General features: G+C 38.7%; 2 protein-coding genes across 5 annotated transcripts; one reads left to right on the top strand and one right to left on the bottom strand.

Moving 5' to 3' along the window:
* Positions 1-1,361: 1,361 nt before the first annotated feature.
* On the bottom strand, positions 1,362-10,098 carry LOC128258018 (failed axon connections). Of its 2 annotated transcripts, none has more exons than XM_052989415.1 (5): positions 9,375-10,098; positions 5,353-5,691; positions 3,853-4,196; positions 3,682-3,784; positions 1,362-3,363 (listed from the first exon to the last, which is right to left on the bottom strand). In XM_052989415.1, the coding sequence occupies exons 1-5, from the start codon at positions 9,777-9,779 to the stop codon at positions 3,310-3,312; spliced, it is 1,245 nt and encodes a 414-aa protein (XP_052845375.1). In that variant the 5' UTR covers positions 9,780-10,098; the 3' UTR covers positions 1,362-3,309. The 2 variants fall into 2 exon arrangements, with proteins under 2 accessions (XP_052845375.1, XP_052845376.1); XM_052989416.1 differs by having other exon boundaries at positions 3,853-4,187; positions 9,375-10,096.
* An 859-nt stretch (positions 10,099-10,957) lies between these two features.
* Positions 10,958-14,178, top strand: LOC128257556 (serine incorporator 1). 3 transcript variants are annotated; one of them, XM_052988618.1, is made up of 7 exons: positions 10,958-11,118; positions 11,748-12,303; positions 12,368-12,477; positions 12,534-12,717; positions 12,776-12,985; positions 13,298-13,439; positions 13,795-14,178. In XM_052988618.1, exons 1-7 carry the CDS (start codon positions 11,083-11,085, stop codon positions 13,931-13,933), a joined length of 1,377 nt encoding a protein of 458 aa, XP_052844578.1. In that variant the 5' UTR covers positions 10,958-11,082; the 3' UTR covers positions 13,934-14,178. The 3 variants fall into 3 exon arrangements, with proteins under 3 accessions (XP_052844578.1, XP_052844577.1, XP_052844576.1); XM_052988617.1 differs by having other exon boundaries at positions 13,286-13,439; XM_052988616.1 differs by having other exon boundaries at positions 13,277-13,439.
* The last annotated feature ends 457 nt before the right edge of the window (positions 14,179-14,635 follow it).

Raw genomic sequence — 14,635 nt, 5'->3', positions numbered from 1 at the left:
GCATTGCTTAACGTCATATTTCCGAACCGAATACCACTTTGACCCCAACTGTAACTGGGGGTTGGAGAGATGGATCCAAACGATATCACACTTACCTTTTATTTTTTACGTGCCCTGCACGCTTGGCGTAATAAATTCCGTTTGCCATATTCGCATGATTTGCTCTGATTGGAATTCGTCTTCAATAAATTGCCAGAAATGTCGCTGACAGAAACAGAGGGGCAAATGGGGTGGGTGCTTCTGGTATTCTTCGATGTGTTTGCCTTGATTAGTCGACGACGAGTTAGAGCCCCCAAAATCCCCCTGCCATTTGTTTAATGTTTGATGGCTTCGAAGCGTTCGAATCGAACATCAAATTAAATGTTGATTAGACAACTTCCAACTCTAGTAAAATGGGGGAGGTGGAAAATTTATTGCCCTAGGTCAAATATCGATTATCGCCCCCCGTCACCATAATATTGGGTCAGATTGAATTGAATGTCAATTTGATTGGCATATCTGGGTGCAAATATATATATATATATATATATATATACTTGTATGTATAGGGCCTGTAAAAATATTTGCTATTTGGGTCTCCTTTGTGACCTTGAGCTGGGAAGAAAAGTTCAGTGCTGTTTGTGCTTACTTCAGTTCGCCTAATTGAATTGCCAGCTTTGGTTAACTTCTTAACTGAGATCAATTATAATTGGAAAAAATCATATCAATTAAAAGTGCCCCAAACTGATTCATCTAGCCTGATTGTTGACCACGAAAACAGTGACCGCACAAAATAATTTCGGGGGGCTGGGACTGGGGCTTCTCAGCTGGGCGTTGCTATCGGGCGAAATAAATATAACCGAGGGCTACTATGACTGTTTAGATATGAATAAGCAAACTTGAATTAGAGTTATCAGGGGTGTACGTCGAAAGATAACTCGGGTGTCATAATTAAATTTTTCTTCTGTTTCCCGGGCAAGTAAAGCCACCCCGGCTTAAAGTCGACCGATGCGACTTCTTTATCGGGACAGTGCGTGTCCGTCGTGTAAGCCTCCGTCGTAAATCAGTTGGGCGCATTCAGGGCTTTGTTTTGTTTTGTTTTGTTTTTTTTTTATTAAGAAGCATATTTATTATATATAAGATGTATGTAATACAATAATTTTTCTTTCTGTCCGGGTTTTGCTTTTCTGCTTTTTACGCTTTTATGGTTTCGGTTTCTTTTCGGTTTATCGTTTTCATTTTCATTTTTGTTTTTCTTTATCCATTTTATATAATCATATAAAACACTGAGCTACAATACAAATATTGTGATAAAAACTTACAACATAACCTTTAATACATAAAAATACTTGCGTAGTCTACAAATCGTATCGTTATAGAGATTTTCTTCGTGGATCGATCGATCGCCCGCTCGTCTTCTCCTGCTTCTTTTTTTTTTCTTTTCTTGACCTTCCCCTAAATTGTTTTCACTGCTTCTGTCGCGCCTCAACGGGTTCTGTATTTGTTTTCGTTTTTGTTTTTTCATTTCTTAGTTTGTGTGAGTTTTACCCTATTAAAAGATTTCATTCATTCTCCATCTGTGGCTGATGATGATTCGTATTTGTTTTTTATGAGAAGTTAAAAAAAAAAAAAGGAAAACAATAAACACCGAGGAATCCGTGAATGATTGGGAGGCCGACTGGATAAGGGAGAAAGTGGAGAAAGCGTAGGAGAACGAGAGGGAAAGACAGTGACCTCCCCGCGGAGAATTCTCCCAGCTCTTCCGCTCCTTATTCTCCTTAGATGTTTGTTGTGTTTTATATGAGTTTGTCGATCGTTTTTGTTGTCAGCAGCGTTTTTAATTACAGTAGAAATTATGTTTATATTTATATATATATTTGCATAATCAATATCATTAAATTAAATCGTATAAAACACAAGACAGTAGAAAAAATAATTGTGGTGTACATAATTTTGTTTTAGTGGACGTACCAAAAGGGAATATACATAAGTAGTTACAAATTCGTACAAATTAAAAGATAAATTTTGTTCGTATGGATGGTCGAGTATTATTTTTGGTTCGAATTGTTCGGATTATTATGTGTATGTGGGTGAAAACATCGATGGTTCAACGCTCTGAGCATCTCATACGAATGGGGATTTTGGTTGGCAAAATCATAATACACAGTACAATTACAATAATATTTATAGAAATAAAATATAATATAATATAATAAAAGAACCAACATACAGTTTTTACGTTTTGTTGTTTGTTTTGTTTTGTTTTTTTTTTTTATACACATCTTTATGCATAATGGGCGTATATAAGATTTTATATATATAATTATAAGTAATAAATTTTATCCGCTTTGTTTAATTATTTGCACACGAGAATCAAAATTACTATTTGCAATCATATATATATAAAAAATAAACTTAATTGCCGTCATTCCGTTATATCGTTCCTAAACCATTCTCATTCTCATTCCCATTGCATGCCATCCCTTCTAACCATCACTATATATGTCATATCATATCATATCCTTCTATCGTACTGGTTGCGGATCTTTTCTTTACTTTAAGCTTAATCAATTTTGGAAGAGTAAACAATACCATCGAGTTGCAATTGTTGCTGCATATGCTATATGTGTGTGTGAGAGTGAGTGTGGATGAGTGTATTATATAGATCGCTTTTGAATGAAAACTAATGATTAATGCGTATTGTATGCTGTACTACACCTTCCTAACTTTTCCTCCTATCTGGCTTCACTCTTTTTACTCACGTTTTGCTCACTTGTTCTTTGTTTTATTCGAGTTCTTTAACTAATTTTTTATAATTTCTCCCCCCGCTCTCATCGCTTTCATTCATCTTCTTAATATTTATACGTATAAACTTTTATAATTTTATACTAAATGGTTTTTACGGTTTTTTTTTGCGTTTTCTTAAATTTTTTGCTTTTTGTTTCTTGTTCTTGTAATACAAACGTCGTCGTGTAAATATATAAAAAAAGATGTCCAAAGTTTTTACGTTACGTTATTGTATATGCTTTTTTGTTTTTCTCATTACTTAGTGGATCGTTCTCTTGCTGATAGTTTTTGCCTGCTTTTGCTTTACAGTTGTCCTAGGTTTGTAAATGGGTGTTTTCTTAATGTTTTTTTTTTTGTTTTTCGAGTGGTTTTCTGATGTCTGAATGCTTATATATGAGAGCGCAGCGCCTAGCTATATAGGGCCTTACTATAGTATCGTACTACGTATGTATATATATATAATGTGTGTGTATGTGGGTGTTTTTGTTTCCTTCGATCATACACATATACTAGATATATGTACGCATATAACTAACGGCGAATTTACTTTGTTTCCTCCTTCTCTTTGTTCTCCTCGGTCGACTCCTTCTCGTTCGACTGGAAAATATAAAGGATATAGGTTAGTATACTCAAAAAAAAAGTTGTTAGATTAAGGACTAGACGGGCTTTTTTCGTCGAAACAAAAATGGACAATATGCTGACTAACAAATGATTTTGTTTTGTTCGGGAACTATAAAACAACAATTTTAAATTCAATTTGTTATAGTACTAATTTAACAAATTTTGTGAATATTGTGAGTTTAAAATCGTTTGGTTTTAAATTTAAATATAATATATATATATATTAAATGTTATTTAAAAACTGTAGTTTATTCGACGTAAAAAACCATCTGAGATTTAGGAGTTTGACCTCACCTTGTCCTTCTCCAACTCCTTCTCGATCTTGTCGCCCTCAGGGCCCTCTTGTTCGTTTGATTTCTCCTGTTCGCCGCCCTCCTTGCCTTCCTTGGTCTCAGGCCTGAAATTTTGTTAATATTTCATTAGAAAATTAGATTTGAAAAGAGATTTCGAGCCATGACAACTTACTCTGGCTTGGGAATGTGCGCATTGAGGTCCAGCTTCGTGCAGATCTCGTCCCAGTCGGGGAAGCACTTGTCCTTCATGCGCGAAACGTGGCCAATCAAGTTGGGGCACTTCTCGGTCATGTAGTCGCGCAGCGGATACGCAATGTCCTTGGACAGATAGTGAAGCTGCGAGAGGACCGCGAAGGCCACCACATCGAGGGTGGTGGGCTCGTCGCCGAAGAAGAACGGCTTGCAGTCGAGCATCTCGCTGAGCACCTTCAGGTCGTTCTTGCCGAACTCCTCGATCTCCTCGGCGCTGTGGACGCCGATGCCATGCGCCTTCAGCTTCTTCGTGCCCTGGAACCACTTGTTGTGTTGAATAGTTGTTTTGCCGTACAGCAGTTACGGATGGGGGTTACGGGGGATGCACAAGCATACGTTACGGAATCGGGGTGTTGGAGGTAGTTGAATTGTGATGTGAGTTATTTGGGATCGGGGGGCAATACGCATTACACAGTTAGATGTTCAAAACCAAAGTAGTATGCAAAAAGAACGAAAAAGAAAAAAGAGAAAAACCATGCAAGAGTTAGTGGTAAAATAACGATTGTTTTCCTTTCGATTTCCCGTTTGGGTTTTTGGGTTGGTTATGTGAGAACCGATTGAGATATAAACAATTGCATCCCGCCAGGGATTTATTGTTTATGCCAACGCAGTTTTCGGGATAAACTATGTGTGGGGATGGTGGTGGTGTTTGGAGTTGTTTTTTTTTTTTTTTTTTTTGTTCTGTTAGGTGCAATATAATACGCCACCGCTTCCTTAGTTTCAATTTTCAAGTATTGTTTATTTACACTACCCATCCATCCCCGTCTAATCCGAAACGCCAGCCAACTCAGGAACCTATTCGGTTTTTGATTACGTTTTTAATCTAAACAAATCGCGGATATCTTCGGTTTCGGGAACTACTCGAGGCTCAGCTGCTGGCGTTTTAAAATATTCGAAACCAACTACAACAGCTACTTCTAAAGTTAAACATTTCTCTACTTGTCTAGCAGGCATCTTCCGGTTTTCACTTTCACTTATTTTGTTAGGTTTCAATGAATACTGTTTTAAAACTTGCATCATGAATTTAGAGAAAAACTATTTATAACTTTTTGCTTAATATCAAATCAGTCTGTAAGTTCTTAACTGCAGCCAATACATTTTTTAATAAAAACCCTTTATTACGAATTAGTTTAATAGGTAAACGGGTATTTATAAAATGTACAATTAAATATAAAAATATATACCAAAATTTTAATTCTTAGTAAGATACCAAAAACAAAGTTACTTTTAAACAAAGAGAGTTATATATAGATAATGCTGACCATGATTGTAAGTAAAATAACCTCTGTATAACTAATTACAATAATGACCAAAAGTATGCAATGTTCCAATGAATGTTCTAATCAAAATCAAACAAATTCGGGAAAGTGAAAATCGTGGACCATGAACATGACCGCCATATCTCAAACTATCCAGTTACCTTGCGACCAAAGGTGATCTTAAAGAAGAAGTTCAGAATCGAGTTGGGCAGCCGCAGGCCGAGGGCATGCTGCAAGTTGACCTTGTAGCCCTTGAGCACATTGTCCGGATACTTGGCGCGCCAATAGAAAATGATCCAGATGAGATGGTTCTCCAGCATGGCAATCGTGGCATACGAGACATTCCTCTGCTCGGCGGTGAGACCCGAGTCCAGATTCTTTTCGTACTTGGACGACAGTTCCTTGATGATAATGGCCGAATCGGCGATTTCCTCACCGTTCAGCTCAATGAACGGCAATTGACCCTTCTTGGAGCGGAAACGCATCTTATGATCGACATTCTGTAAAGGGAAAGAACACGAAGATACATTTTATTGTTTTTTTCATTGCGTGGGATGAGTAATCGTGCGAGGAATGTGGGGGAGTGGGCGATTGTTAACCCCACCCTTTATCTGCGGGCAACATTCCACATCATGCAGTGAAACAAATAATACTTGGTCATTAAATCCGTATTTCTATATTCAGGCGATTTCTAATTGTGTTTTATCAGTTTGGGATTTGAAGTACATACATATAATACTAAACCAGACGAGTGTTAGGGTGTTGTTTATGAGTCTTATTATCTGAATAGTGTTTCATTATACAAGTAATGTATCTTGTAAAATATTGTTATTCCCAGTATTAAGTATTGATTTAGAACTGATTAATAGATAAATACTACCTAATACACAAAAAATTGTACATAATCTCACCATCTCACAAAACTGCACTGCCTATCTTATATCCGCCTCTGTTATGAATTTTCTCTTAGCATATGAAAGAAGGTACGCTTTTTATAGTTTTAAGTAAGGTACAGAAAGAAAATTATTCCAATTAGTTTCCCAAACCAGTTACATAAAAATTAAAAGCATTATTCTATTTCCGAAACTATCCGTATGTTAAGGATACTCATAAATTTGAGATGTCCATATGGAACCAGGACGTTTTTTTTTACAGCCATGACTAATGCGAAATGTAGTCCACTCCCCCGCAAGAAACCGGCCGCTAGGTGGCGCTCATGACATACATCTAGCCGGCAATCGTTTGTTTGCGTGTGTATTTGGGCATTTCCTATGTATGCCAAGCAGATGCTGAAAAACCAACCACTACACGGAAAGCTAGCTGTACCTCCCAGGAACCCAAAAACCCAAAACCCGGACTCGAAAGCAGAAAACCCACCCAAAAACCAACACCCCTATAACAGACGCACAGCGGGAGGGAAACGGCGTTCCAATTGCCCGCTATTCGAACGTTTTGACATATTCCAATCCCTTCCAGTGTGTACACACGTCCGCACGAAGCGTTACCGTTAGCTATGTGACAGTTATAGGCGGGTGTCCGGTTTAAACCTTTTCGTTTTCAGCTTGGCTGCACAAAATCTACATAATAATTTCTAATTAGAAACAACGGCCATAACAAAAAGCGAGCCGGGCCGTTGGCATATTTTATGCTTTCGCGCCCTCTGCCAAAAAAGGGAGAGGCAGGGTGTGGTTGTTCGTCAGAGAACGAGAGAGCAAGGAAAAGAGAGAACAGAGAGATTTTCATTTCGCTTTCCAGCGGCAGCATCGCATCGCGACGCTCTTCAAAAAGGGTGGAGTCCGTATTTTTCAATTCCAATGATCCACAAAAAAGGCAGCCTGTCTGCTGCTTCCTCTTCTTCAGCTACATCTTCTTATTCTGCTTCTTGTGCCCACGCACAATGCAAACATTTATATTTTTATTAAATCATTATGCCAATTAAGGCAATGGCTCCCCCTCAATTTTCTGACAGTGTAGAAAATCAGGCAAGAAGAAGCAACAGCAATGCAATTATGCAGCCTGTGAGTGTGTGTGTGTATCCACACCCTTGCACAAACGTTCCATTGAGAGCGAGAGCGGGAGAATTGCACTGGAGCGAGTAAGCAACAACAAAGGCCGTCACTGTGTGTTGTTTTAATGCAAATATGCGGTTTATTAATTAAAACAAAGGCAGATTCAATACGTAAAACAACAAAAACGACATAAAAGAAAAAACTCCATTTCCTCTCAAACACACGCACACATTCGCACATGTACAGTTGCAGCAGGAGAGACAGCAGCGTTGCCAGAATGCCTTTAAATTGTAGGCTGGCAATATTGCACAAATGAAATGGCGCGCCAGCATTTCCATTTGAATTTTAATCAGTTTGTGCTCGTATACATATGGCAGAGAAAATGTAAATTAATTGCACAATCTACTAGCGCGACACTCAGGAATGCCAGCAATGCGGGCCACCGCCTCAAAAGCGAAACTTATGCGTTGTTGTTGTTGTGTTTGTTAATGGGCGCCGCCTTCAATGTGGTGTGAAAAAAAATGCATTTGGTTTATCATCAATAAAGAAACAACTTCTGCTCTTGTTTACACTGATGAATGTGTATACAAAGGAGGAAAAGAAAAAATGCAGCCGAGCAGCGGGGGGTATAAAAAGCAAAACGAGAGGGGGCAAAACTGGCTTAGTCAGTTGCATTTACAGTCACCCTCCCTTTTTTATGATTAATGCGCTGCAACAACAAACCAGAAATGTCAAAGGTCTCCAGTTTGTTGAACTCTTTCTTTTTTATTTTGTGTTTTTGGGCTGCCTTCTTATCAGTGGAAATGGGAAAAATGAAAATGGAAAGTAATTTCCAGCTGCGGGCCAACTGACGGACTGTCAATCATAATTGCCTTTGTGGAATGCAACATATGGGGCGATTGCTTATCGGCATCTGGAAAGGCATCAATTAACATTCCTCACAAGGGGCTCGTTTTTCATTAACCAATGTAATTAATAAGATTAAACAGCAATTGCGTCGCCAGTTTTGTGCGGGTGACCGCACCCATTTCTCCCTCTCCCCCAGCCATATGTACAAGTTTTTCCTCTCCTATAAAAATATGAAAAATATGCAAGCCGCATCGCGCGCTTTAAAAAGTGAAGAATAAAAAAAAAACAAACTAAAATGGAAGGCACCATTGGAAGTCGTTGACAGTTGTTTGTCTGCCTCTCCCTCCCACACTATTACAGCTACTTAACGGATAAGAAAGGAAAGGGAAAAGGAGGACGAGGAGGCGAGGGAGACAGCAATTTCTGAGACCATCTTAAACTCAATTTTTATTAAAAGCAATTACAAGCTGCTGCTGCTACTACTGTACACAGAAAAGAACATATTGGTTTAAAATGGAAGTATTTACATTCTGCATTTTTTGTTAGTGTATTCCGTTACCCGCAGATGAACTATAAGAAGGATTTAATAGGCTAGAAAAGAGTTTTGTCCGCCTTATTTAAAAGATTCAAATTTATTAAATGGTTTCTACACAGACTCCGATTTCATCATATCATATCAACATTTCTTTCAGTGCAAAAAGAAGTCGAAAGAAAAGTGAAATAAAAAACAGTGCAGCAACAAAAGACAAAGAGCAGACGGTGAGAGAGTGAGCGAGACAAAAGGAGAGAGTCGGCAAGTGCAAAATTTGAAGCACGACTTTTGCGAGGGGGGGGAGTTTATGGTGAGGGGGACAGAGTGGAGCATAAAGCAGCGACGCAGCGTCGGCGCACACACAAATTTTATGTATACGCTGTGCACACACACACTCAGGACCAGGCTACAGGTTCACACACACATGGCGGAGGGAAAGAGAGGGAGGCTAAATGTATCCCTTTTTCAGTTACGGGGCAGGGCAGGTCACACACACACGAACAGGCTTAGCACACCATGATGGCGGCGCTGGCTCTCTCGCTCTCTCTGGCTCTTCCTCTTTCCCTCTCCTGCAGGAGCTGGGAAAAAATCTGTACCGCAAAAATGTCTTGAAAATCTGGGATATCTGGGTTTCTTTTTGGATTTTCCTGGGTTTTCTTGGGGTTCTACTTAGGTTTTCCAGGGTTTACTGGAGCTTATCATTATGTTTAAATAGTTTTTCTGAAGGTTTTCAAGGTTTCGAAAAGGGGTTTATAAGGTTTTTATATGATTTTACTTAGTTTTCTCAACTTACCTCGTATTTCAGGCCCACAAGACGCAGCCAAGTCTCCACCTTCAAGCAATACGGTGATAAAGAGGGCAGCAGCGGGGTGCGCGAAAACTGGTACAGATAGATAATGTCCTTTTCGAAGTTGGTCTTGTGCACATTGAACTTCTGGGCGGGTGGGGCTTCCGATTTGGTAGCCACTTCCGATTTTGCCGACGCCTCCTCCTTTTTGGGCTCCTCGTTATCCTGCTGTTTTCCGGCCTCGTCCTTCTTGGGCTCCTCGCTATCCTGCTGCTGTTTACCTGCCTCGTCCTTCTTGTCCTCGGCAATCTCCACTTTTTCCACTGCGGGTTTTTCCGGCTCTTCTGGCTTTTCCGACGCCGCCACTGCGGGCGTTTCCTCGGCGGGTATTTGGGCCACTTCGCTTGCCATTTTTCTTGTTTTTTTTTGCTTTGGCTTTTCTTTTACAACTTTTGCTTGCTAATTGAAGTTGCGCTTTCTTTCAGCTAAACAGATTTCGGCTTCGCACTTTTCCTGCCACTCGCACACATACACACACGCGAGAGAAAGAGAGAGAGAAAACTACCACTGCGCTTTGACTCGAATTCGGTGTTTTCAGTTCCACGGCAAATGCAGGATCTTGACTGGATGCGATTCGAATCGTTTTCGGATGGATTCAGGAGCCGCTTTCCTTTCCAACCGCTCTCGGGAGTTTGAAAATTTGAAATGAGAGCGGACTTAGCGTTGCGGAGGCGACCTGGCCTTGGTGGTGGCACTTCGTTGCACTCGATTTTTTCACACGAACTAGTCGATTCAATCGATTAGCGTTATCGATGCCATCGATGTTTTCGAAGAGTCGGTGTTTTTATTAGCGATGGTTATGGATGGATTTAACTTCGTTTTCTTTATTTATATGATATATTTAGATTTGTAAATTAGTTCTTCAATTCGTATCTAGAATTGCATATATGACTTTACTAATAATTATTAGTATTATTTACAAAATGTAATCTTAAAGTTACAAACTTAAGCTACAGCGAAATACTAACAAATATGATAGAGGTTTTTAAAGAAAAAAATTAACAAGGATTTGGTTTAAAAGATTTTACAGTTTTTTTTAAATTTTTACGAAGTTGTAGATAAATTATGATATATACATTATTTAGTCTGGTTGTAGAAACAATTAAAAAAAACATATTTTATCTTGCACATGCGGTGGAATTAACTTTTTTTTTAATTATGCTGTTTTTTATTAGCATATTGGCAAAAAGTAATGCAAAATTGACTTAAGTTCAGTTAGGTATCAAGCCTATTTAAAAACAAAACAATATATACTTCAGTACCTAAATACCTAACATAGCCAGTTTTTAAGGCAAATAAAAATCTTTACCGAGCTAAACTTTTACCTATGTAAGGTATAAGGTATCATAAATTCTTACCTAAGTATGTACCTAGGTACACCCCAACAGTGTTCATTAGGAATGTGTCTTTTTAGACTTAAATCTTATTTTTAATCGGTCGTTATTTTGCAAGAAATTTTTCATTTTGATGTTTTACATTAGAGATGTAATGTACTGTTCGATCTTTTTCGCAGTGTCGCGCACTTACAATATTCGATAAACCTATCAAGAGTGGGTAGTCCACCGCTAGCTTATATTTTCACAAACAAAGATTTGTTTAATTTAATAAAAACGCAATTTGACTAAAGTGAAAACATAACTACATCTGAACGACAATGGGAGCTGTTTTGGGCCTTTGCTCGGCCGCTCAGGTAAGTAAATTTATTGCATTCAACGGGGGTAAATTTGATTTGTAATTTCGCTCACTTGGTTACAAATCAATAAGGGTAGCCATATGGTTTAATGAACTTGAGTTTTTATTCGCTTTACACCATTTAATAGGTTTATAGATGCTATAATGGTTATCTAATGTTCAAGGGCGATTCTTGTACTTTTGGAGTTTTCAGATGCTGATTATGTATCAGCGCTACAAATATTTGTGTTTGTCCCAATAAAATATGAATTATTATGCCGCTTAATATTTATCTTTGATTTTAACGACATAATCTAAGAAAACAAACATAATACTTAATATATTGTTTTCATTTTAGCATAATAGCTTTTAAGACATTCATTAAAATTTTAAAATCGGCCCATATATGTTGTATTTTCCTGAGAGTTATTCCACCAATTGATTAAGCCTTCTTGTTTTCGGATATCTTCTAAATTGTATTATACCAAAGGGATGTACTCCTTACATATCACAGGAGATAAGGGATTAAGGATTACAAAAATCACCCACTGAACAGGGAATTATTAGTTTTCTTAAAATATTTTTTCTTTATGGGTTGTTAGTCTCGTGATCTATGTATTTAATATGTTTTGTTTATCACATTTCCAGTGCGCCATGTGCTGCGGAGGCACTGCAGCCAGCATGTGCTGCTCGGCCTGTCCCAGTTGCACCAACGCCTCCTCCTCGCGCTTTATGTACGCCTTCATCCTGCTGGTGGGCACTGTCTTGGGGGCCATTGCCCTGTCTCCGGGATTGCAGGACACGTTGAAGAAGCTTCCGTTCTGCATCAACTCGACTTCCACGTACAGCTCCAAGACACTTGACACTTTTTCGGGAGGATCTCTGCAGGTCGACTGCGAATATGCCCTCGGTTATATGGCTGTGTACAGGATTTGCTTTGGAATGGCCTGCTTTTTCGCTTTAATGTCACTGATTATGCTGGGGGTGAAAAGCTCCAGGGATCCGCGATCCCACATCCAGAACAACTTTTGGCCCCTGAAATTCCTGATCTGCTTTGGCGCTGCCATCGGTGCGATCTTCATACCGGACGGATCCTTTGGTCCTGCCATGATGTGGGTGGGTCTTATAGGTGGCCTGGCCTTCATACTCGTTCAGCTGGTCATCATTGTGGATTTCGCACATTCGCTGGCGGAGAACTGGATAGGTAAGTCATGGTTTTTGGCAGATTTGTAATGATTCATCATGCTAATTAACCACCTTTTTTTTAGAGAGCGCTGAAAGCAGTCGTGGTTATTATTATGCCCTGGCAGGGGTCACTCTCTTGGGCTATATCTTATCGCTGACTGGGATTACACTGCTATATATCTATTTTACCACTGTGAGTGGAGGTTGTCAAGCTTATTTGTTTGGTTTTTAACTGTTCTGTATTTTTAGAGTACTGGCTGCGGCATCAACAAGTTCTTTATCTCCATTAATCTCATCCTTTGTTTGGTGATCAGTGTTATTTCGATTTTGCCAGCTGTGCAGGAGCGTTTGCCTCATTCTGGATTATTGCAGAGCTCTTTGGTTACCTTATACACGGTTTATCTGACCTGGTCCGCAGTGGCCAACAATCCGGGTAGGAAAACTACTTTAAAATGTGTAGAAAATGTATAGTTTATATTATGAACCCATAGAAAAAGAATGCAATCCTGGAATGTTTGGCATGATGGAGGGTTTCGGCAATGCCACCACCACTGTGGCTCCGCCCACCCACAACTCCCGGGTTACTTTCGACACCACCAACATCATTGGACTGGTTGTGTGGCTTCTGTGCATCCTCTACAACTGTATCAGTTCGGCGGTGGAGGTTTCGAAGATCACCCATGACAGTAGCGAGAAGCGTGGTAGGTGTTTTTCGGTTCCATTCCTGGTGCTCCGTCCGCATTCGCAGCCATTTCCACAATTCCACAGTTTCCATCACGCATATTCGATCGCCCCCCTCACTTTTCATTTTTCTCGCTGTACAAAAAAACCCCATGCTAATACTGTTTATATTAACACTCGTTTGCTATTGCCGCTTTATTTTCTTGATTTATTTTCCGACTAACCCAACTAATCCACTCGGTTACTTGGTATTTGAAACTGTGTGAAAAATATGGCCATCGGCGTTCCTCTTTGCACTCTGATTAATGTAGTTTTAACAGAAGCTCTATCAGACACAGAGGCGGGCACGGATGCCAAAGGAAAGGCGAGCACGGATAACGAGACCGAGGGCGTCACCTATTCCTGGTCCATGTTCCACGTGGTATTCGTCTGCGCATCGCTCTACGTTATGATGACTCTGACCAACTGGTACAAGTAAGTGGAACAATCTTATTTGGTTCCTAAAAACATATATGTATCGATTAGAGCCCAGCTCGATTGGAGTTTTCAAAACATAGCTCACGACTACTATAAACTATAATTTAAAACTCATAGAAATAGAAATCAGATGAGCTCATGTAGATCATAAGTTGAAAGGCATAACTAATTTAAGATACATTTAAAAAAAGAAAAATTCTTGCTCTAAAGAATTCGCGGGTTGAGTTTTGATTAAGCGAAAAAAACTTTTCAATGATCTGATCTATTAACCATAGAAGTCATTAGTTATAGATACTATCCATTGAGCATTTAACACTTATTTATCAATCTAACTTATTATTTATCCCCTCAGACCCAACTCGGATATTGAGCTCTTCAACGGCAACGAGGCTTCCATGTGGGTTAAGATCATCTCCAGCTGGCTGGGCGTCTTCATCTACGGCTGGAGCCTTGCAGCGCCCATTATCCTCACCAATCGCGACTTTAGTTAAAGCGATTTTAGTGTACTTATTGTCTAGGAATGGTGCTTAACCGAGCAAAACGAGAATGCCAAAACGGAAGGAAAAGAGAACTTAGTTTCCAAACCTAATGAAGATTAATCAAACATAATTTTGACTCTTATTGTGGTGTCTACTCATTGATCTTATTCTCAAATTGCAACAGTTATCAACAAATATATATATAAATTAATCTACGCGTATTATCTACTTACGAAATACAACAGAACTTAACCAAATTATTGGACTCTTTCTTTGGGTACTTTCTCCAAAGCTAAATAAAGTTGATTTTATGCTTTCATCGTAATTGAAAATGTATTGATAGTACTGAGCTTTTGCGAAAATGTAGTTTTGTTTTAGTACTTTACGGCTCATATATTTAAGGCATTGGATTTAAAGACGCTTGCTTTAGAGATTATTTTGTTTTTTTCTCAAGGACTTTATATATTTAAGGCATTGGATTTAAAGACGCTTGCTTTAGAGATTATTTTGTTTTTTTCTCAAGGACTTGAAATTATTTAAAGCAACATGAAAATAAATAATAATTAAGTCAAATAAGTTATATATTTTTTCTATTAATGGAAAATCAAATTTAATGTCAATATATTTCCACTCAAAATGTGAACTTTAGAAATAATTATAAATATATTTTTAATTTATATTTTACCGGTTAACCGGTTGAGTGTGCAACAGCAG

Source organism: Drosophila gunungcola, assembly GCF_025200985.1.
Source record: "Drosophila gunungcola strain Sukarami chromosome 3L unlocalized genomic scaffold, Dgunungcola_SK_2 000002F, whole genome shotgun sequence".
Taxonomy (NCBI): Eukaryota; Metazoa; Arthropoda; class Insecta; order Diptera; family Drosophilidae; genus Drosophila; species Drosophila gunungcola.
The sequence above is the reverse complement of the archived record's forward strand: the minus strand, read 5'-3'. Positions and strand labels throughout refer to the sequence as shown.

Bases quoted from the DNA above. Each gene is read 5' to 3' on its own strand.
- LOC128258018 (XM_052989415.1), bottom strand. From the start codon at position 9,779: ATGGCAAGCGAAGTGGCCCAAATACCCGCCGAGGAAACGCCCGCAGTG. The intron at 5,692-9,374 runs GTAAGTTGAGAA...TTCCCTTTACAG, and splicing joins TTGTGGGCCTGAAATACGAG to AATGTCGATCATAAGATGCG. The intron at 3,785-3,852 runs GTAAGTTGTCAT...ACAAAATTTCAG, and splicing joins GCGCACATTCCCAAGCCAGA to GCCTGAGACCAAGGAAGGCA.
- LOC128257556 (XM_052988616.1), top strand. From the start codon at position 11,083: ATGGGAGCTGTTTTGGGCCTTTGCTCGGCCGCTCAG. The intron at 11,119-11,747 runs GTAAGTAAATTT...TCACATTTCCAG, and splicing joins GCCTTTGCTCGGCCGCTCAG to TGCGCCATGTGCTGCGGAGG. The intron at 12,304-12,367 runs GTAAGTCATGGT...CCTTTTTTTTAG, and splicing joins GCTGGCGGAGAACTGGATAG to AGAGCGCTGAAAGCAGTCGT.